The sequence below is a fragment of the Homalodisca vitripennis genome, chromosome 5, assembly GCF_021130785.1.
Source record: "Homalodisca vitripennis isolate AUS2020 chromosome 5, UT_GWSS_2.1, whole genome shotgun sequence".
In the NCBI taxonomy this organism is placed as follows: domain Eukaryota; kingdom Metazoa; phylum Arthropoda; class Insecta; order Hemiptera; family Cicadellidae; genus Homalodisca; species Homalodisca vitripennis.
The window spans coordinates 116,917,937-116,943,570 of NC_060211.1; the positions used below are offsets into that span (position 1 = coordinate 116,917,937).

The window sequence follows — 25,634 nt, forward strand, 5'->3', positions numbered from 1 at the left end:
CTTCCAGGTTAATGAAAATGAAGCATTAAAAAAATACATTGGATTTTACTTTACACACTATTTACTAATGCAGGTGGTAAGTCATTTAGATAATATGCCTTTTGGATTTGGCTATGTATTATTCTATGTCTAACCTCTGTTTGTCCTGGAAGAGCGATATTTCAGTTGAAAACTAATGGTCTTTTCGTTTAAAAAAAGTATCTTTCAACAAAACTTCAAAATTAAGCTTTAAATTTTAAAAACCTTTACCAAAAACACTATTAATTTGTGAGTGAGGCCATTTCCCCTTACGTTTTCATTTTATATCATATCCCAGAACTAAAAAATTATATTACACTTGTTCAATACTTAACGTAATGCCTATTATAAACACTGATTATGATATTTTAAACACTGCATTTAAGATATTTTCTATAAAAAAAAAACTTACATCAAACTAAAAAGAAAGAACAGAACTGGAGCAGTTGATTCCACTATAAATGGATATCATCATTGAGCTATCCTTGGAGTTTAGACCTAACTCTACTGATAAGGAGGTCATGCCACAATGAACTTGAATGATGATACTGACTGACTTATAACAATGGATAAACAGTTTATTCTTTCACTGTATAGCTAGAATAAAACAGATTCCGCATAGTAACGCTATGGTTTCTTTTATATTTAACAGAGATATTGATTGAAGTTTAGGCATGCTTTTCTACCTTTTAATGTATTTATTGCATTGTCCGACAGTATAGCATTAACATGTTTAACAGTGGCTTGCAGTACTTTAAGCCTTTTTCAGTGGATAACTATCTTTATATATAAAAATGAAATGACGATTGTTAATCTCACTAAACTTCAAGAACAGCTGGATCGATTTGGCTCATTTTGGTATTGAAATATTTGTAGAAGTCCAAGAAAGGTTTAAAATGTGAGAAACATTAGAAAATATTATCAGAATATTTAATAATTTTGAAAATAATTATATTTATGACACATAATCCGAAGTTAATTGACCCTAAATACCTGTTGACTCTTCCAGGTGAAGTTCATAAAAGTGGCAGAAACATTGGTTTACATTTAAATTTTAGAAAATATTGAATACTTTTTTCAATTATATCAGAAGCAGAATACAAGAGACACAAGTAGATGCATTTTGACAAAAGTAATGTTCAACCTTACGTATTCACATATGTTATTTATTGGGGTAAAAATCAATATTACTCATAGCACCAGAAACCTTGCATATTGCAAAAAAAAAAAAAAATGCTTTTAAATCTAAGTTGGATTTTCAAAACCCATAAATGTGTTTATTTTCTTGGTCAGGGACAAGAACATACTCAATTAAGGAATCGTAAATAAATTAGAGCGGAAGTGAATTTAATCGGTCGTATCTAACTCTACTGAACCGCAGTAACTTTTCAGCCACACGTAAGTTATATATTTTCTTTATCTGGACAAAAAAGCAAACTATCACTAAGGCATTTGAAAAATCTTAGGCAGACAGAAAATAAATTAAAAGACCCAAAAGTAGACGTTTTTTAATCAAAGTTGGTTTTTGTTGGACTATTTTCTTAATCTGGGCACAAGTCAAACTCAACTATGGCACTTGAAATACCTTAGATAGAAAATTAATCTCAACAGCTGGAAGTTGACACTTTTCGACAAATAGATTTTCAAGACTTATATGTATATAATTATTTATTCATTCAAAAAAACCTAAAATAGAATCAGTCAACATTTTATTTTTGTTTTGAATTTCTCAACCGTGGATACTGAAATAATACGTACTTGATTTGTCTACTTTTATGTTTAAAATATTGTAGGTCTCCATCATATTACATCATACAGGATGAATAAAAAGTCAGGAACTGACGCTATATTTCTTCTAAAGTATAGATAAGGTTGTATCCTTTGGGTAATGGTGCTATGTGGAAAGGAAGTTTCAATTAATAATTTTGAACTTTTTTGTGTTCCCCAATTTTAGGGACAACTTTAAGTGTTAAACACCCTCAAGTGACCCTTCATTTTGAAGAGAATATTTAAACAAACTTAAACAATGGTAAGAACCAGAGATCGCTATCTCTTTCCCATTCAAGATAATAGGTCATCAAAATTATATACTTATACTGGTCTTTACACTAAAATTTACAAAACACCAGTAGAGAATGTTGAAGATTTAAGAAACAGTATTGATGAGACCTGCAACCAAATATAACTTCAGACTTTCCAAAATGTGAGAGAGGAACTCATCCTACGCTTATCTTACTACAGCCACTTGATAGGAGGGCTTCAGCTTGAACATTTCATTTGACACACCAAATTAAAATTATTGATGTAGTAACACTGGCTTTGAGAGGAGTTTAAATTTGAAATATTTGAGTTGCCCCTAAAATTCCGCAATTTTGCGTGACACAAAAATGTTCAAAATCGTCAAATGAAACTTACTTTCCACATTGCACCGCTACACAAAGGATATTTCCTTATATACACTTTAGAAAAATATAGAAGGGGTTCTGACTTTTTATTCACTTTGTATATACTTTCAACAAGAAAGCTATGGTGTTTGGTTTTGAAAACTGTGTGTGAAACAGCTGGTAACTGCTAGTTATAGTATATAATAAAAATATATATTCTTAAAACATTTTCAGGCGAATTGTTATTTTAAAATACAAAACCTATTGTAATCTATGTCCCAACTGATTGACAGAATTTACCAGAATAAAAGCAATCAACATTTCAAAAAAACTAAAGACACAACTTATCACTTCAATATTTTATACCTCTAATTTATAAATAATTTCAACTAGCTCCACTCTCACAAAAACGTAATTTAACAATGAGGAAACATTAATAAAAAAATTTTTTAATCACAAATATTATATACTCTATATGGAAGAATGCAGTTGTAAAATAATCAGATTTTCATCAGAGCAGCTTTTTATGTCCTTAACTAACATTTCCCGTCCGATTAAAACCTGAGTTTAATTTCAAAGAAGCAATAAACAATAATAATAAAACCTGGAACTAGAACATCTTAATATCAATGCAAAAAAATGGACCTGTAACAATTCAACAGTTAACTAAGAATTCAACTCCACATGAAGCTGTACCATAGCATATGTGATATGATCCTCATGTATGCCAATACTGGTTATACAGGCTCCTTCAAAATAATGACACAAATATGTTACATTTATGTAGTCATACATACTTTCTGACAGTTTCAGTAGTTAGTTAAAAAACAAAAAAAAATGTGTCATTAATACCGTTTAAAACCACTTTTTGGCCATTCAAATCTTCAATTACACAAGCTTTATTACCCAAAATATTAAATAAGCACTCTAAAAATACACCAATATGTGTGCAATGTGACATTTGTGTGGTACTTAATATTCCTTGTGATTGCTTTCAACATGACATTCACTATCATCATTGTTTGCAAATCTTTCTACAAAGAACACTAATAACAATACTATCAGAGCTAAAGAATTGCTGTGATGGATAAATAATAGAGCAGGTGAAAACTAACACCAAAGTATAAATATCTTTGATTCTTTAGAAACAAGTCCCTGCCAAAGTGCAACTCATCTCCTTGAAAAAAAAAAAAAATTATAACTGAAATAACATTTACAGATTTAATTGTTGAAGTAAACAGTCTAAAAATCCAAAATCTCTCTAATTAATGAATCAAAAAAAGGTAAACAAGAAATTTTCTACAACATTTTATTACCTGTTTTAACATTTAACTTAAGTAGAAAGTTATAAAGTTGAATAATAATATTAATCATTTTGTATTAACATTAAAACTTACAGCTGTCTAGAAAATCATGTCATGTTATTGTTTCTCTAAAGGAAATTATTTTGTGATATTATCACATTACTGACATAATAAAAGTATTAACACAATTAACATTACTTCTGTTCCCAAAAGCACTCGCTTCTCGCTGGTTTATGCATTATAAGGATAAAGCAAATTTCTTAATTACACCTAGGCAATCATTTGTGGTGGACAAAGTGTATTCTAGTGATATGTTGCTACACCAAATAAAATATTTCAGTTTTGGAAGCAAGAAATGTATCATGTAATTTAAGTTTGTTACTGTCCGTTTTGAAAATAGTTTCCAGAATTGTTTATAAGGCGTATAAAAATCTCTTTAGGTTGTTTATTTTCAAATTTATATTGGAAGACTGATTGAACAAGTTATTACTGTATTGTAGCAAGGTCTAGTTTTTAATACTTTACCACTTAGATTATACATTTATTAGCCTAAACAAGATTCTGACAATTCCAAGATATACGAGGATGCAGGACACTTCAGATACTTTATTGCATGGGGAAGGATATTAAATTATTGCAGCCGACAAGATGTTAGGTTCTAAAATATAGGATTTCATTCTACAGACAATATACCTAAAACTATTTTCAACGTAATATAATACAGAAGATATGTAGATACCTATTCATATGTACAGAAATTTTGTTTAGAGTGAACATTTAAAACACTATAATCTGCCTTTAAAGCTCATGTTGTGATTTCAGTTCATTCCTACGTAATCAATGTGCTCTACTGTACATAATTCTTATATTTTGCAATAGAATCGAGTTGTGAAACTTCATTCAAGGAAACCTTCCAACATATGTCATAAGGCACGCAAATTGCAATAAAACTTTCAAATATTCAAATTTATAAACTAATATAAAATGAGTTTCTGATATTTTAGTACATTACATTACACACAACGCAGTTACATTACATTACGCTGTCTGCGGACAAGTACGGTAACAGCTGAGAGCCAACGGCAGCGGCGCAGTAGCACAATCTGGCAACACCGCGCCCACCGTCACCCCTCCCCCCTCCAATCTAGCGATACCACCTCATCCCACGTCACTACAAGACACGTAACACAACCCGTACAGACAACCGACCATCACCGTAGGCCTAGCCTTTAGTTCTCAGGCCCCACGTTCATACCAGTACAACAGGGACGGTACATCAAATCTATTTATAAAATCCCAATGCATTCCTGGGATACGTGACTGTTATTACAACCATTGCCATATCCGGGGACTGGAGGCATACCTGATGGCAAGTGACGCGATGTCTTTGCGTACAAAACAGCTTTATCTGTACTGGCTGTCTTGTTAGACACACAGAATGTGGCTGTTTACTAAACAATTCCGTGTAGATTGTACAAGCATAACCCGCGGTTAACTCGCATTCGGACGTAGAATTTAGGTTTCTTCAATTTAGTAAGCATGAAAATGATTACCGGATTTTTTTACGTAATGTTTTAGTATTATCAGTAAAAATACTACACTTAATTAAAATAAAAGATGATTATAGCAGTTCCTGTAGGTCTCCACCTGCCACTGATCCAAATACAGCCAATGGTTAGTTATCGTATCCTCAAAACCTACAACGCCTTAGATAGTATGCAGACTGTATGAGAAATTCATACGTATGTATCCCACTTGTTTTGCGTCCCCCCACTAGATACACTGTTACTCATAAATATCTGAATACGATGTGGCTTCGGCTGGTGTTCATTTAATAATTTTATGCCTTTTTGTCAATTTATAAAAAAAGGTGTGTTGGAGTACCTGCAAGTTTCTTACATAACGTTCGTATTATGGCCGGAACATACGACCTGTCCTCAGTTTAGAAGACGGTGCAGATTAAAGATATTACCTGAATCTTGTTGAAGTTTTATATGACCAATGATGGTAAAAAATGTACATGCTACCAAGTTTCAATTTCAGCATTCGAATTGCTGAAACTTCGAAGTACTAAGAAATGACGATTTTTATTACAAAAACTATTTCAAATATAGTCTAACAATTCTGAAAATAACAAATCTGTGATGTTTTATTATTCTCTTCCAATTTAGAATGGGCAACAACACAATATACTAGATCGTCCAACTTCCTAGGTTTGGAAAACAAATCAAGTTTAATATTTTTAATGTTGTATAATATTAAAATAACAAACCTGAAAAATGACAAAACATTTTGTTTGGGTTGATTTGTACTTAAAATATATCCTACACGCGTTAAAAAATATACAGCTGTTACTAATTGCTTAAATCTTAAAATTTCATATTTTCTTCAATTATAGGCTGTATATATATATATATATATATATATATATATATATATATATATATATATATATAACAAATCCCTAATGTTATGTACCTGAACGTAATAACTACACATTCTATTTCATTGACTTTAATAATTAGTTTTATGTAAATCTATACAAAATCTGGGTAAGTTGATTTGCTTTCGGTTACATTTACTCTTTGGGAGACAAATGTGTCCATACATGCAGCAGACTTGATACGTAAAACTTGAACCTTGTGTCCGTGTTTTCTTCTTTTCTATGTGGTTCGTACAAATAAAACGCCATACTATTAATTTGTGTACAGAAACACCCAAGCTGTTTTGCAAACAGTCTTCATACAGTAAGCAGACAGTCTGCATGTGCTGCAGATGTATACAAGGATACAAGACAAGTCTGTTGTCTCAAGTCGGCATGTAAGGACGCGAAGAGACTGGATTGTAGTCCCCACACCACAACCCGCCTCTGGCCTGCTTAGTGTCAGTCAGCGTTCTCCCTCTGTTTTGTTTTTTGTGCTGGTACATATCTTTTACAATTTTTGACAGTGCCCAGTGACCGAGGGATAGTGTATTGCTGAGTAGCGTACGTTTCACGTTTCTCCGTTATCTCTGGTCTCGCAACGCCCAATAAAATACCAATCTGTATTGGTTACTGATTTTACTTTTAGTTTCGGAACCCTGCACAATCTTCTAACGTGAAATAAAGCAAGTTTCGGCTACAGTACGAATGTTCTTCAACAAATCTGCGGGTCCACCAACTCTTTTTCCTCGTAAGTTGGCCATGTGGTTAAGATACAAAAGAATCAACTAACGTCATATCAAGTCACCATCTTGACTAAAACTGGCTGGCTAATGTGGACGAAAAACAAGTCACAAGCATATATATATATATATATATATAATATATATATATATATATATATATATATATGAAAAACAATGTTCCATCTATTTGCTACTAATGCACATTATACAGTATTTTCGGAATTGAAGAGTCATTTCGTTTCTTGAGCAGCTACGAGCTTCACAGACCCAACACGTGTGGTCGTCTTTTGTCCGGCTTATGTTTTGGTGAAGTCCGTGTTCAATTGGTTATTTCCAAAATGCTAAACTTTTCAATACGTTCTCTACTAAAGAACTAATGTTCAACCATAACCAGCTTTAGATATTAATTAGCTAGAGTTAACTTTAAAATACTTTAAATTTTGTAAATGGTTTCTTAACATGTGTTGAGAATATAATACAAACCAATATTGAATACATCCAGATTTTTAAAGCCCACATATTCATTTTACGTATTAACTTTTTCAAACATTATTTACAAAACAATTTTTAAAAATCAAGGATTTTTTTTTGAAAAGTCCATGTAGTTAGTTATCTACCTAAAATTAACAAAATTTGAATACTCCTACGGTAGGTATTGTTACAGCAACCCTACAATTAAAAGGAAAATAGCAGAAGAATGTTGTACGGTTGTGTTTTAAGGTTGTGTTTTAAAACTGTGTTTAACCGGAGTTGAAGATACTACAGTATATGAGTTGCCAACGCTTGCCATCAATACAGTTCTGACAACTGCACAAAGCAGACTTTACAATACTGTAATAAATTACACAACCAAAGGAAACCACGTGGAAATTTAAGCCGCTAATCATACCATTGTTAGCCAATCTAACGTACAAAGGTAAAGTTTTAGTTTCAAGAAGTCCGAGACGTGTTGGTTCGAAGAATCCCTAATTTGTAAAGACTGAAGATGGCAGAACCGTTGGCAGAAGATTCTCCTACATAAAGGAGCAGGCAATGGTTTGAGGTACCTGAATGAACCCATTATAAATCCTCATTATTCCCTCTCAAGGACAGAACACCTGCTTTGTTGTGTTGTGGCTACAAAAGGAGGAAGGGAGGGAGGAAAGGGGCAGCAAAGGAACCCGGGGACGACCCTCTCGGGCTTATCCACCTTCACATTCCATCCATGTGACCTGCAGCAGGTACCGCGGGGTGGGAGGAAACAGGAATAGTGCTGATACCATAACTGGTGTTCATGTCGTGATTTGTTTATACAGGATAACTGAATACAGGCCCAGGTAGTGTGCGTACAAGACAACTGAGAGACAACGAGGAACTTAGCATTTTAGCTCTGTTACCGTGTACTAATAATTTTAGAATAACATCTTTCTTCCTTGGGCCACAGACAAAAATTGTCAAGATGACTGTATTTCGCGATCAGTAAAGGCGAGTATGGATGATATGCGATTATAATAACTGTAACTTGAGAAAAATATCAATCCAGGGACGCGTATTCGAATCCCGATTCGGGCATGAGGTTGACGCATGCTGAAACATGATCTCAATATCATTTGAACTTCCTAAAGTCATGATAAGGTTCAAGGCTATGACTTGAAATTATCCATCCACCTAAGAAACTTTGTACAACTAATTAGAAAGTGTCAATAAATAAAAGCACAATGCCCTACAGAGTTGTTCGAGGACCGTATGTTATAGACCTTACGTTCCTAAAACCAAACCGTATTTAGAATTTCATCAATTAACTTTTCGCGGAACAGCGTTAAGGCGCATTAGTAAGGGCGTGGCTACAATACATGTTCTCTTAAATATTGTGTTTACTACGTCGTCATAACAAACTAAGTGTGAATTTGCGTACATACTATATGCACAGTAGGAAGAGTATCTATAAAGGTCTGGACTGAAAATAAAAGGCTGACCGGGCGCACATCGGCGCGCGACAGAACGACGTCGGGATTGTTTGGGCAACTGCTGCTATTTGGAGTAACAATCAAAAACAAGAATTGGCAAACAGTAGTGGCGGTTGACCTTGAATGTGCGGCGTTGCCGGATAGTGTGAGGCGGCCGACGCGGCGATGTGGCAACGTCGCCCAGATAACGCGCCATACCAACACGGCCCCCCGGCCTTATCACCTTACCTGTACACAATACACAGTACATACTGCTTACGTGACACCGCAGCGCCAAGCCTTGCCGCCTCTGTCCCGGCCACAACATTCGTTGTTGTTTCTCACTTTGTATGCATTCTTATTTTATCCTTCTGAATGCGTTCTTCAAAATACGATTATTAACAGGAAATAGATAACTCTTTTTGACACATTCCTACGTGTAGAAGCAATATAGCCAAGAGTAAAACAACAAATAATGTTGATAACACTTCTGATTGTGGGTAGAGTACATGACAGAACATAACGTACTGTAGATCATTTACTTTTAGACGTTTCGTAGTAGACCATACGTTTCTATACAATGACAATCTAACACGTCATATCCTTAAACCGGAAACAAATTTACGTTTAGAATTCTAATCACCGCTTCAAACGTATTAACTGAGGGGAAAAGGGAGAAGATATGTGAAACATAGTTCAAACAGATCTACTACCTGTTTATACAAATAAACTGTACTTTATTTATGTACACGTCTAGTGAAAATAAATAGGAAGCCTAGAGACGTGTAAAAATACCCACTTCCGATCCTAACTAAACAGCACAAATATATAATTGCAATCGGTATGATCTTGAGATTCGAAGCAGTCATTTAATAATATACCCAATTTAGCCGCACACACCGCAATTACCTACGCATAAACAACGTTCCTAAAAAAGTCACCTTCTCAACATTCCTAACCAGCAGATTAAGTTTACATGAAAATAATGTATAACAATAAATGACGTACGTAATTGATTAAGGGAATTTGATTATAATCCCAAATTAGACGCCGTAAAAGAGTTTCTAGAGGCACTTATCAATCATATTGTACTGACGATATCTGAGCGATGTACTTGAGTTTGAAAACAAACAAAACTTGAGCTGTTCAATCAGACAGCATGAGAGATGATGTCCGCCACTTGCACATCCCCACTCCCACTCCCGCGACCATCATTATCAGAACAGTGTTTTCTCGTGCTTCTAAATATCTTATAATACTGAGCACACAAAAGGTTGCTATTGCACACAAACGTCGATACTGAGTGAGATCCATGCCAGTATGACTTTTAGTTAGTATTATTTATTACACAACCACGTATAACACAAGACGGTATTGACTAACGACTAACCTGTCGTCCATGAAGATACCATAGTCGGGTGACGAGACAGATCGGCACGACACACTCAGTCTGACTGACGCGTCCACCGGCAGGCTAACCTCGCTATCACATGACTCAGCTGAGTCGCTTTACCCCGCCTCGCCGAGCCACGGCCTGCCTTATCTATCCACCTTACCTACCATTGTTCGCTAAATTTAATTAAGTTTACAGCCACACGTATCTACTGGCTGTGCATGACAATATGTAGTTACAGATCACGGACAATTGATTATTGACAGTTCAATTAAATGAGAAAATGTCCATTAGTCACGTACGATTCTTGACGTTTTTACATTTAAATTGGATATTGTTATTTAACCCATTGCCTACCACTGTCATATTTTTAGGACATATTTAAAATATTTTATTTTTTAATATATAAAACTAGGATAATAGTTAAAAAAACCCTCTTGTGTGTTACTAATTATATACTGAATTAATATTTTTAACACTTTTATTGTCAAATTTTTAGGTTTTAAGCCCTATATTTACTGCCTTTAAATAAGTAAAAAAACTACTTGCGAACCTTTCATGATACATTTATATGTACAATAAATGTTACTTATTTTTTATTTGAGCTAAACAACACAAAATCTCTTATTTATATAGTCATATTTCAATAAAAGTATAACTTTTCATGAAAAAAAGCTTAAAATTAGCTCTCAGCCATGTTTTTTTGTAAGCTGTCCTATAAATATGACAGTGGTAAATAGCAGTGGCTTACGCAGTATCTGCTCCAGAGACTAGTTACAACCTGATCTCTCTCCCCACCAGAGTCTCAATGGAGTGCCTGCAGTTTACTTTTGCTGAACGTTGTCTTTACTGTGATGAATCATTTTAATTCTGTGTTTTTTTTATTGATAAATGTGTATTTTTACTCATAAAAAATGGCAAGCACATCACAAATGACGATTGAAGAAATACTTCTTTTATTAGGAGATTTAGAAGAAAGTGAAGCTAATGTAGCTAGTGCTAATGTTGTTGTTTTACCGCCACAAAATGTCGATTGTCTTACTGATGAAGAACAGTTTAATGATGATAATACTGAGGATGTGGATATTTCTGAGGTATGTGGTACTTTAGAATTAGAGTTGAAGCGAAATAATGATCTAGACTGTAAAACGTCAAATGAAAGCAAACCTTACTAAAGGAAAAACCCGAGAACACTAACTCTAGAAAAGTATTGAAAAGAAAGTTTAACAAACCACATAAATCCACTGATAGTAAGAAAAAGAAAGTCAGTAGAACTACCCCTCGGACTTGGAAAAAGTGTCTACCTGAGTATGGTTTTCCAGCTAAAGGAGATGGTTCTTTACAGTGTCTCAATGATTTAAAAGAAAGGTTTCATAGCAAATCACCAGTTTAAATATTTGAAAGCTTACTAACAACATGACATAATGCAAGACATTGTTATTCAAACTATGAAATACGCTTTAGAAATAAAAAATAACCAGTTGTTTGCCTTTTCAGTTGATGAATTGAAGTTGTTTATTGGCATTCTTCTGTTATCCGGGTACAATTGTTTACCTCAAGTTTCACTTTATTGGAGTACTGCAGAGGATTTAGGTGTCCCCATTGTGGCAAATGCAATGTCAAAAAAATCGTTTTTGGCTTATAAAATCTTATATTCATTTTGCAGATAATGCTATGCTCAATGATGAAACAAAGTGTGATAGAGGTTTTAAAGTGAGGCCCCTCCTGGAAAAAATACAGCAATCATTTGCAAAGTTTGGTGTTTTTGAAGATAAACTTGCTGTTGATGAGACGATAATAAAGTATTTTGGTCGAAATAATTTAAAGCAGTTCATCAGAGGAAAACCAGTACGCTTTGGATACAAGTTTTGGGCATTATGTGGTACAAGTGGTTATTGTTACAATTTTGATCTGTACTGTGGTAAAGATCAAGGATGTGAAGAAAATATTGGATTAGGCAGGAGAGTTGTTCAATCTCTTTTGTTTGTTGTTGATGATCCTTTGAGCTACGAATTATATTTTTGACAACTTCTTTACGAGTATAGAATTGCTTGAAGAACTCTTTGACTTAGGATTCAGGGCTAGTGGGACTATAAGAGAAAATCGAACACAAAAATGTCCCCCTACCGGACAAAAGGAAATGAATAAACTAGGTAGAGGAGGCTATGATTACACTAGTGATCTGGATAGTGGAATTATGTTGACAAGGTGGAATGACAATAATATAGTAACAGTTTGCAACCAACTTCGACAGTGTTGAACCCCTGGCCAATGTTACTAGGTACAGTAAGGAAGAAAAAAAAAAAGTCCCTTTCCCAGTCCCCAAAAGTATTAAAAATTATAGTAGCTTTATGGGGGGAGTGGATCTTCATGACTGGTTGGCATCTAAATATTGTATCAAAATAAAAGGGAAAAAGTGGTATTGGCCATTATTTACCAGAATTATTGACATGACATTAGTAAATGCCTGGATTATCACAAGCTTACATCAGACAATCCTGTTCCTCTCTTAGACTTCAGGCGTGCTATAGCTGTTCCTTATTTGAAGGCAGTAATAAAACGTCTGGCCCATTGGAAGACCTTCAGTAATACCCCGTAGTCAACAAGCAGCGCCTTTTTGATGACGCAAGATTTGACGGAAGAGATCATCTTTTACACGTTAGAGGACAAAGCAAAGAAGATGCCAAATGCGACTGTGTACTTCAAAGCCTCTTACGTTTTTGCAAAAAGTGCAATGTGACCCTTTGTAAGAAATTTTTTGGCCCTTACCACTCTAAGTGAGCGTATATAAAGCCATAAGTTTTTAGATTTTTAGGTCTTTTTTATCTTTTTTACAATCATTTATGTAATTTTTAAAGTAATATTTTTTTCATATCTTAAGAGTTACTGACATAACATTATATTTTGTTAAGAAATTTTAGCTTGACGTAATGACACTTAACAATACCACTGTCATAATTTTAGGACACCAGGTTATTATACAAAGACACACTATGGACCTTACCACTGTCATATTTATAGGACAAACCCCATTTTTTGTGTTAAAAATTCATTTTTTTATTAAAAAAAACAGTATAACTATAAATGAAATGTTATTTGGACCCAAAATCCTGAGTTTTATCGATTTTGTAAAAAAAACTAAAAAGTTGGTAATTAATGGGTTAAGGGGAACAAAAAACTGTGTTTGAACCGTATTCTCATACAGTTCTTACAATGTAAATATTTTGTTTACTTGACAAACTTTAACGGAATTAAAGTGCAAATCTGAACAACCTAAGTGAGTGTACATGTGAACAACCATATGGCCACCCTCTACAGAGGGTAGTTCTATTCCATACTTGAGTCATTTACACAAGATTTTATGATTGCAGCACCTTTTTGAAAATGGAAACGTAAATATTTGCTAAAATAGAAGTCTTGTATGTTTTTAAACAAGAAACAAATAATACTAAACTATTGATAACACTCATCATAATTTCCGTCAAATTTATGTAGTCTTGAAAAACTTCAAGAAAGTAAAATGAAATATTCAAAACTTTTTTTGTTTCCATCATAAAATGCACATTATAATTGAACAAAAGTACTATATACAAATAAATATATATATATATATATATATATATATATATATATATATATATATACCATATTTGAATATATATGTATAATATACAGGGTGTCAATTAAGTCTGGAACCTCTTTTTTAATTTTTGAACCACAATAGAAAGAAATACCAAAGTTCACATGTGCTTACTGGTGATAGTAACGCACACATCTGCCCAATCACCGACCGGATAATCCCTTTGGGGGACGGTCCACATGGAGTCAGACAAAATTCTTAAATAGCAGCATAGGTCAAGTTTGGTATCAAATTAAAGGTCTTACTTAGCAGAGTACAATGCCGCAAACCGGACTTCAAAAGGTGGATTCATTCAGTAGTTATAGCTATTTGAATTTTAAAACAATTGAACAATGTAAATTATTATGTATTACAAGTAAACACCAATTTTTAAGTACCTGTGATCAAAGTAAGTGTTCAAAATGTTCCCCTCCCATCATCTGACAATGTAGTAATCGAAGCCAGGAATCAATAATTATTACCAATAAGACAACTACTGTTAGAATGTGAAAGTGGCAGATAGAGTTATACACAGCATCCAAAGAAACTTAACGTTTGGGCAGGTATTGCAGGAAATCAAATTATGGGCCCATTATTTATCAATGGTAATTTAAATGGTGACTCGTATCTAGAAATGCTCCAAAATGAGATAGTTCCTGTACTACAAGCTGCTCTTGGTCGACAATTTCAAAGAATTTATTTCCAACAAGATGGCGCGCCACCACACTTTGCTCTCCTTATTAGAGAATACTTGGATACAATATTCCTTCACAGATGGATTGGAAGACATGGTGCAGTAGAGTGGCCTGCTCGTTCCCCTGATTTATCTCCGCTGGATTTTTTTCTTTGGGGATACCTCAAAGATAAAGTTTATCGTACTAAGCCTCGAGATTTGGCGCACCTAAGAAATCTCATAGTCCAAGAAGCTCAAGATATTCCTCGTGACTACCTTCAAAATGCAGTGGATGGCTTTTACAACCGCCTAAGACATTGCCAGACGATGGGAGGGGAACATTTTGAACACTTACTTTGATCACAGGTACTTAAAAATTGGTGTTTACTTGTAATACTTAATAATTTACATTGTTCAATTGTTTTAAAATTCAAATAGCTATAACTACTGAATGAATCCACCTTTTGAAGTCCGATTTGCAGCATTGTACTCTGCTAAGTAAGACCTTTAATTTGATACCAAACTTGACCTATGCTGCTATTTAAGAATTTTGTCTGACTCCATGTGGACCGTCCCCCAAAGGGATTATCCGGTCGGTAATTGGGCAGATGTATGCGTTACTATCACCAGTAAGCACGTGTGAATTTTTGGTATTATTTTATATTGTGGTTTAAAAATTAAAAAAGAGGTTCCAGACTTAATTGACACCCTGTATACATAAATATTCTTTATACATTGTTTTTATCTGATTGTAATGGTTTGTTGAACGATTTCTTGCCAAAATAACAAAATTTTTAGAAATAAGAGTTTTTTTATGATTTACACAAGTAACAATTCTTTTTTCATTGAGTAATATGCTAAAAATATAATTTGATGCTTTAAAGATGGCGCCGTGGCGATACTCGATAATAGATCTGATTATATCACTAGCGTTTTGGAAGAGTTCTAATACGTCGCGATCGATCTCGACACGGCACTTCTAGGGTTAACTAGGTGTACAATTGTATAACAATAATTTTGTTCTTTAACGATTTTCTAAAAACATACAAGTATAAAGATTATAAAACTACACGCCAAAAATATTTTGTTATTAGAGAAAAACAAACTGAACTTCACCCAACTCTTCTCCTAGGGGACGCGCTTGAGTCCGTGCTGACCAGTCCTGTTACATACCATTTACTTTAGTTTGAAGCATTATACACCAAGAAATGTTCAGATAATCAGAGTTATGCAGTCTATTCCATGTTAGATGCCATGATATTTAATGTAGGAGTTTCTATTACAATGAAATCCTAAGATGCGCTAAGTGTGCAGTCACATGCAATCTTATCTCTGCTTAAAAAATCCTACTGAGTATAGCCACCATACATGCCATGAAATACTCAGATGGAAAAATAGTGCAGTCGTGTGTAAACTTGTCTCTGCTAGAAACTATTCTACCAAGAATAGCAATCTATCATACCATGAAATGCTCAGATGTGATAAGTATACAGTCACATGCAGCCTTGAATCTGCTAGAAGCTATTCTACCAAGTGTAGCAATCTATCATACCATAGAAATGCTCAGATAGGATAAGTGTGCAGTCACATGCAGCCTTGAATCTGCTAGAAACTATTCTACCAAGTGTAGCAATCTTTCATGCCTTAAAATGATCAGATGCGATAAGTGTGAAGTCACATGCAGCTTTGAATCTGCTAGAAACTATTCTACTAAGTGCAGCAATCTTTCATGCCATGAAATGCTCAGATGGAAAAAGAGTGCAGTCATGTGTAAACTAGTCTCTGCTAGAAACTATTATACCAAGTGCAGTAATCTTTCATGCCATGAAATGCTCAGATAGGATAAGTGTGCTGTCACATGCAGCCTTGTCTCTGCTAGAAACTATTCTACCAAGTGTAGCAATCTTTCATGCCATGGAATGCTCAGATGGGATAATGCAGTCACATGCAGCGTCATCTGTAGTCACATGCAGCTTTGTCTCTGCTAGAAACTACTACCAAGTGTAGCAATCTTTCATGCCATGAAATGCTCAGATGATGAAAAATAAGTGTCACAATCAGTCTTGTAACTTGTCTGCTAGATTTCGAGAATATTCTACCAATGTAGCAATCTTACATGCCATGAAATGCTCAGATGTGATAAGTATACAGTCACATATAGTCTTATCCCTGCTAGAAAAATTCTACTGAGTGTAACCACCTTTCATGTATAGAAATGCTCAGAAGGGATAAGTGTGGAATCACATGCAGCCTTGTCTCTGCTAGAAACTATTCAACCAAGTGTAGCAATTTTTTCATGTCATGAAATGCTTACATGGGATAAGTGTGCAGTCACATGCAGCCTTGTCTCGTATAGCAATCTGATATGCCATGAAATGCTCAGATGGAAAAAGAGTGTAGTCGTGTGTAAACTTGTCTGTGCTAGAAACCATGCTACCAAGTGTAGCAATCTTGCATGTCATGAAATGCTCAGATGAAAAAAGAGTGCAATTGTGTGTAAACTTGTCTCTGCTAAAAAACTATTCTACCAAGTGCAGCAATCTTTCATGCCATGAAATGCTCAGATAGGATAAGTGTGCAGTCACATGCAGCCTACTTTCTGCTAGAAACTATTCTACCAAGTGTAGCAATCTTTTCATGCCATGAAATGCTCAGATGGGATAAGTGTGCAGTCACAATGCAGCCTTGTCTCTGCGAGAATATACCGAATGTAGCAATCTTACATGCCATAAAATGCTCAGATGGAAAAAGAGTGTAGTCTGTCACATGCAGCCTTGTCTGTGCTAGAAACTATTCTACCAAGTGTAGCAATCTTTCATGTCATGAAATGCTCAGATAGAGTGCAGTGTGTGTCACATGCAGCCTTGTCTCTGCTAGAAACTATTCAACCAAGTGTAGCAATCTTACATGCCATGAAATGCTCAGATGGAAAAAGAGTGTCAGTCGTGTGTAAACTTGTCTCTGCTAGAAACCATTCTACCAAGTGTAGCAATCTTGCATGCCATGAAATGCTCAGATGAAAAAACAGTGTTGTCGTGTGTAAACTTGTCTCTGCTAGAAACCATTCTACCAAGTGTAGCAATCTTTCATGCCATGAAATGCTCAGATGGGATAAGTGTGCAGTCACATGCAGCCTTGCACTTTCTGCTAGAAACTATTCTACCAAGTGTAGCAATCTTCATGCCATGAAATGCTCAGATGGGATAAGTTTACAGTCACAATCAGTCTTGTCTCTGCGGAATCCATTCTACCGAATGTAGCAATCTTACATGCCATGAAATGCTCAGATGGATAAGTGTGCTGTCACATGTAAACTTGTCCCTGTCTCTGCTAGAAACTATTCTACCAAGTGTAGCAATCTTTCATGCCATGAAATGCTCAGAAGGGATAAGTGTAGTACAATCAGTCTTGTCTCTGCTAGAAACCATTCTACCAATGTAGCAATCTTGCATGCCATGAAATGCTCAGATGAAAAAAGTAGTGCAGTCACATAGTGTAAACTTGTCTCTGCTAGAAACTATTCTACCAAGTGTAGCAATCTTTCATGCTATGAAATGCTCAGAATGGGATAAGTGTGGCAATCACATGCAGCCATCTGTCTGCTAGAAACTATTCTACCAAAGTGTAGCAATCTTTCATGCCATGAAATGCTCAGATGATAAATGCAGTCACATGCATGTACTATTGTAGTCATGTCATTGCTTACATGATAAGTGTGCAGTCACATGCAGCCTTGTCTCGTATAGCAATCTGATATGCCATGAAATGCTCAGATGGAAAAAGAGTGTAGTCGTGTGTAAACTTGTCTGTGCTAGAAACCATGCTACCAAGTGTAGCAATTTTGCATGTCATGAAATGCTCAGATGAAAAAAGAGTGCAGTTGTGTGTAAACTTGTCTCTGCTAGAAACTATTCCATCAAGTGTAGCAATCTTGCATGCCATGAAATGCTCAGGTGAAAAAACAGTGTAGTCGTGTGTAAACTTGTCTCTGCTAGAAACCATTCTACCAAGTGTAGCAATCTTGCATGCCATGAAATGCTCAGATGAAAAAACAGTGTAGTCGTGTGTAAACTTGTCTCTGCTAGAAACCATTCTACCAAGTGTAGCAATCTTTCATGCCATGGAATGCTCAGATGGGATAAGTTTGCCATCACATGCAGCCTTGTTTCTGCTGAGAAACTATTCAACCAAGTGTAGCAATCTTACATGCCATGAAATGCTCAGATGAAAAAAGTGTCAGTCGTGTATAAACTTGTCTCTGCTAGAAACCATGCTACCAAGTGTAGCAATCTTTTGCATGCCATGAAATGCTCAGATGAAAAAAGAGTGCAGTTGTGTGTAAACTTGTCTCTGCTAGAAACTATTCCATCAAGTGTAGCAATCTTGCATGCCATGAAATGCTCAGATGAAAAAACAGTGTTGTCGTGTGTAAACTTGTCTCTGCTAGAAACCATTCTACCAAGTGTAGCAATCTTTCATGCCATGGAATGCTCAGATGGGATAAGTTTGCCATCACATGCAGCCTTGTTTCTGCTGAGAAACTATTCAACCAAGTGTAGCAATCTTACATGCCATGAAATGCTCAGATGAAAAAAGTGTCAGTCGTGTATAAACTTGTCTCTGCTAGAAACTATTCTAACAAGTGTAACAATCTCTAATGCCATGAAATGCTCAAATGGGATAAGTGTGCAGTCACATGCAGCCTTGCATCTTCTGAGGAACTATTCTACCTAGTGTAGCAATCTTTCATGTCATGAAATGCTTACATGGGATAAGTGTGCAGTCACATGCAGCCTTGTCTCGTATAGCAATCTTACATGCCATGAAATGCTCGGATCCAATAAGTGTGCAGTCACATGCAGTCTTATTCCTGCTTAAAACTTCTATTGAGTGTAGCCACCTTTCATTCTATGTAATGCTCAGATGGAAAAAAGAGTGCAGTCGTGTGTAAATTTTTCTCTACTAGAAACTATTCTACCAAGTGTAGCAATCTTTCATGCCATGGAATGCTCAGATGCGATAAGTTTGCCATCACATGCAGCCTTGTTTCTTCTGAGAAACTATTCTATCAACTGTAGCAATCTTACATGCCATGAAATGCTAAGATGGGATAAGACCGTAGTCGTGTGTAACTTCTCTCTGCTAGAAACTATTATACGAAATGTAGCAATCTTTCATGCCATGAAATGCTCAGATGGGATAAGTGTGCAGTCACATGCAGTCTTGTCTCTGTGAGAAATCATTCTACCGAGTGTAGCAATATTTCATGCCATGAAATGCTGAGTTGAAATAAGCATGCAGTTATGCATAGTTTTGTCCCTACTAGATACCATGCACTGAGTATAGCAACCTTTCATGCCATGAAATGCTCAGATGAGATAAGTGTGCAGTCCTTTATCAGCTACATACAATTCTACGGAGTGTAGCAACCTTTCATGCCATGAAATGCTGAGATGGGATAAGTGTGCAGTCTTGCCTTAGCTAAATACCATTCTACCAAATTTAGCAACCTTTCATGCCATGAAATACTTAGATGATTTAAGTGCGTAGTTTTTTGCAGTGTAGTCTCAGCTTCTATATTATATCTTGTGTAGGGGCCTTTTATATCATGAAGTAGCCATGATGAATTGAGGGTATGGTATGTTCAATGAATCAAAAATCAGTTATCGTTATATCCAGGGTTAAAATCATTCAGTTTTGTTAAATTTATTTTACATATTTAGCTGTGTTATTTACAAAGTATGTAATACTGAGAATCAAGGAAATAATCAACAACTTACATTGTTCATAAACACTTAAATTGTCCGATGATCTGTTACGTCTTCAGTTCTTGACATTATTCAAGTTGATAAAATAACTAACTATAACCTACTAATGCATGTGCAAACCTACATTTATTATGCTCAAACATGTTTAGGCTTTTTAAATTAGGTATATATTTCTTTATTCATAGAATCCAATCTTGAATAATATGTGTTAACTAGTATTCATTAAGAGTGTTATTTAAAAGAATTATTGTGGAGGGCCAGTTACATTTGTACAAAAAGTTTGTTGAAAGAGTCTTAGACAAAAATATAATATATATGACATAGTATTTAAAATTTCGCCTTATGGCGGATCAGGATAATTACTTTTGTTGCAGATTTATTTCAAGTGCTGAAAAAGTGATATTGGGTGGCGAACTAAGGAGTTTATGGATATCATTATTTTCCAATTAATTATAAAAGCTAACAATCTGTGTCAAGTGCAAGATTCCACCACTCAACACAGACGAGAGTGACGACTCCACACAATATCTAACTGGAGTGAGTTTATTGCCCAATTAGTTCTATTTCTAGAGCCCAAATAATAGTTATATAATCACTTTAACAGATCTACTGGCTTCCATAGTAATTTATACTGACCATTTAAACAAACTACTCTCAGCAATTGCCGAGGCAAACCGATTACAAATTAAGAATCAAGACGTGTTCTTCTCACATGAATACCAGAAGCTTACAACTAAAATATTTACAATTTGCACTCATTATTAACAATTATGTCACTTTATTATTTTTATCAATTTATCTAATTAGTTGAAATGATTAAGAATATACAATGATGTATGAGATACAGTAATAAATGAGTGATGAAATAAATCGTTTAGATTACAGAATGTATTGACTGTTATTATCACCTTTAGTTTTAAAATAATTATTTCTAACAGTCTAATAATTAGCGAGAGATATTTAAGATATAATTAAGTCATATCTTGTTATTTGCGAAGTTTTACAAGGCCTAAATTATAACTATTTAAAAAATTTTAATGTGCTGAAAAGGAAATTTTAAAACAATTTTAGAAAGAGTACTTCTTTGCCAACCTTGTATAAATATTTGGCACCACAAAAATGTTAACCGCGGAAAAAAAGGGAATCCACGAATTTGAACATTTTGGACCACATATATATTGAAATAAAAAATGAATATTTAGGATTAAGAACCAATATTTTTAATTAATTTTACCTTCGGCCTTTCTTGATGTTGAAACCGTTATATATTAAAAACCTAAAATATGTTTTGAGTAATACAGTATACTGTAGGTTGAGGTTTCATACAGCAGGAATGGGTGTTATGTAACCCAACAGACACTACGTCGCTAGATAGTTTTAAATGTGTCTTATTGTAATAATTATGTTCACTTGTTTAAATAGCATTTGCTGTACACTTAGTAGAAAACAACCTATTTACAATTACAGTACATCAGTTTTTTTTTTTTTTTTTAATTGAATAGCACCAAAAGATTTCACGATATGTATGGGGAAACAAAACATGATACACATAAATAATAATAAAACAGGTTGTGGGATGGGCATGGAGGGCGGGACGGATAGGCACACCAGACACGCCATGTGGTAAACATATGCTAGCCTGCTCCATTAACGTACATTTTTCTTTAATGTTCAAACCCTTCTATGGATTAATCGTTTACATCTATACTATTATATAAAAATCTAATGGTGTCTGTGTGTTATTAAATCACGTAAAAACTACAGGAGCGATCGTATTGAAAGTGTTCAAGGACATTCTAAGCATATTTGGTTAACGAAAAGGCCAGTTTTTATTTAAAAACTTCCTCCGGGGCATGCCTTAATTGGCTCTAAAGTTATAAAAAAACCCCCCATCTTGGTATCTACAGTTACATTACAGTAAATAAATATTATTAATTGAAAGAGCATGTTAAACGTAATCAACAGATATGTGTAAACATTGTTTTATGACACCGCAACCACAGTTTTCAATTTGTTAACTTTTATAGACTTAAGAGCATAGAGTAAGCTTGATAGCAACAATAAATTCTCATTTCTACCTTTTCTGAAACTGCTGTTAAGCACAGAGTAAGAAAATTAAGTTTTAGTAAATACGTACTTTTTTAACAGTACATTTTTGAAAATATTAAGTATGCAGTGCTTGATCAGTATATTACTATAATGCATATATAAACAAGCAAATAAATATATATATATATATATATATATATGCAAAATTCTTGATCGGGGAAACAAGGCAAAATCAACAATGGCGCAAACATACAAAGAACGAAAAGATTATAACGCCCATAATAATTTTTGATGTATATATATATATATATATATATATATATATATATATATATATATATATATATATATAATCGTGACAACAAGGCACTCAAAATTGGCGTCGGAAATATAATTCACTCGATCCAGAAAGGCTCAAACACGTGACAAGTTTACGAAATTGCGTGGAAGTCGTGGGTAACTGCTAGTATAATACCCAGAACAAACAGGCCGAATATTCTACTTAACATTTGTTGACAAAGAAACAACGAGTGATAAGAATGGAAATAAGCGAGGAAGAGTATGATAAGGACACCAGGCAGCGCGTCTATAAATACTAAAACAAATAGGAATGGTTAAGTACGACGCAACTCAACATGAGTTTATTTAAATCTATGACAAGACTATCGATAGTTTTGCCATGTACGATTCTTGCCATTTTTGCCATTGTTGATTATTGATTGCAGGGCAAAATGTCGTAAAAGGTTATACATAACTTATTCAAAATAGTTTAATTCTCAATATTATCCGTGCAGAAATTAAAAAAAGAGCGGGAAAATACTACTTTGTAAATTAAAATCTGAACCTAGTACATAATGGGAAATGAAATTCATCACACTTATGATTCTCTCAGATCTGCCATCTAACCATCTGCCACCCCAAAAACTATTTTAACTAAGACAAGACACGGTGTAGCGGTAGCTCTCAATGTTCTTTTAGAGTGGACACGGAAGGGGTCTACGTGTATTTTCGCAGTCCGAATAAATGGTAAATAGTGTTTAAATCACACCTGGGATAAAAAAGAGGCTATGCCAAAAGGTTCCGGAATACACCAAAACAGTTTCTGAGGGAGTCAATATTTGAATCACGTAAATGATACCAGACGTTTTGTATTCCGCCACATATCGTGCACGATTTTTGGCAAAAGTTTGGCTACAAGAGTACGGTATTACATAAGATGGCAACACTGTTTTATATTGAGTCAGGATTTGAACCACGTAACATTATCGCGTACGTTTCGGTTCGTATTCCAGCACATATCGTAAGCAATTTTTGGCAAAAGTTTGGCTACAAGAGTACGGTATTACATAAGATGGCAACACTGTTTTATATTGAGTCAGGATTTGAACCACGTAACATTATCGCGTACGTTTCGGTTCGTATTCCAGCACATATCGTAAGCAATTGTTGGACACAATTAGCTAATACTGTAAATCTTAAATAGGGGTTGTCTAACGATTTAAACGATTGCATATACTGAACACACATGGGATTAATGTAGAACATCACGGACAGCTACGCGTATATATTTCCGTGCTGATTGTATTACAGCCGAACAAGACAGCTACAGAATGTGCCGTACGCTAGGCCGGGGCGGCGCGGCGCGGCGCGGCGTCCGAATTGAAGGGCCCTCAAAACGAGTTACACAATGGGAAAATCGATAAGTGAACAATTGAGTGGGCGCGCTCGACTTTCACCCTCCACAGCGACAAAGGGGTGCGACTGCGGACGGGGGTGGCCCCTGACCGACAACAGGAACTGCGCCAGAACAGCTGGAACTTGCGGGCTTTCTCTCCTCAACCGGATCCGGAAGTATACGACCCGATCGCCGCTGTGTTGCCACTTTTCCACACAATGGGTGCACACATCCAGCTGCGTCATTACCGTTGTTCCATCACGATCTATCTCCATACACAGTTACTTTTAAATTTTACTAAACATTTCGGATAGGTACGACATAAAAAAAAAACTTTTTTTCAATATTTATTTTGCATTCGTAATTGAACTCAGTGATTACGCATGTGCCTTGCCGTAATAAAACAACGGAGTAAACACATCCTCTGGATACAGAGATAACCCCGTCACCCTGTTATGATTACAATAGTAGTGTGGATGTCTCGAGCTGGACAATCTTCTCTTACAAGCCCTCACAGGCGTTTAGCCCTGAACACTTGAATCAGGACCCCTATTACACATTTTTCAAACTTCTACAGATTTTCCTATTAAACTTGGATCGACTATGCTTGAAAAAGCAAAATTCAATTTCATTAGTTAGAACAAATCTTGGAAATTACTTTTTTCCGCGTTTTTTATAAGCATTAATTCAATTCACATAATTATCACAAAGATTCGTTAGTAAATAATCACTAGAAACAATAACCCAAACAGGTTTACAAACAGCTCATACAACATTCTGAGAGCTTACCATGCAAAATGTAAAAAAGTGGCTAATAATAGACTACATGTCTTAACAATATACAGCACATGGAGTTCAGTGTTACTAACGCTCAGTACTACTAGTAAACCATTTTTCAGAATAAACAGATTATTTCCACTTGTGATTTTAGCTTATGGAATGTTGTTATACATCCAAATTAATGTTATCTAAAAAAAATATTTTAACAATTTTTTAATGCCATTAGTCTTCACTGACAAACAGTTCATTTTCATAAATTTAAAACACATTTTAAAACTAACACAAATTTAAACGTGACCCATACCTTTGTTCACATGAATTTTTCAAAATTTCTAAAACGGGTTATTAATTTACTTAGTATAAAGAAGTTTAAAATAACATGTTAGTTTATTTTAGTATATTAACTAGTTAACGATATTATTTGTAAATGTGTTAATAGGAAAGAAAGAGCACACAAAACTAAACTTGATTGTTATAAAAACAAGTAAATAATGTAAGTTTGTCAAAATAACAATAGTTTTCATTTCCATTGATTTGTTGAAGAGGATGTGGGGAGTGATAAACAAATATGTACTTAGGGACCATCTATTACTACAGTATCACTTTATCTTCTTAGCTGCTACCATCCTACATAAACATTAACAATTATTTATCTAGGGATTTGTTATTGCATTGTTATTTAAAAACTATAAACAGCAAATCCAGCCTCTCGTATCTGGTAAAACACAAACTTAACTGATGGCAAAACACACAATAACAGCTTATATACAATGGTACGATATTTGCTCAACACCAGAATATGGTGAAGAACTTGCTCCCTATCTACCTAAAGCTCTAAATAAAGCTGGTTCTCTCTTGGTTATTCTGGGTCTATGTCC

General features: G+C 34.8%; 1 protein-coding gene across 5 annotated transcripts in view; it reads right to left on the reverse strand.

Moving 5' to 3' along the window:
* The window catches only part of LOC124362790 (protein split ends), a 139,463-nt gene that overhangs the window by 86,905 nt on the left and 26,924 nt on the right, over window positions 1-25,634 (reverse strand). The window contains exon 1 of one of the 5 annotated variants that reach the window (XM_046817583.1): window positions 10,190-10,299. The exons of the other annotated variants lie outside the window; for them this stretch is intronic. Coding sequence (XP_046673539.1) covers window positions 10,190-10,200 — 11 coding nt within the window. The 5' untranslated portion in view covers window positions 10,201-10,299. Of the gene's footprint in view, window positions 1-10,189; window positions 10,300-25,634 lie in introns of those variants that run through there. 5 annotated transcript variants of the gene reach the window in all.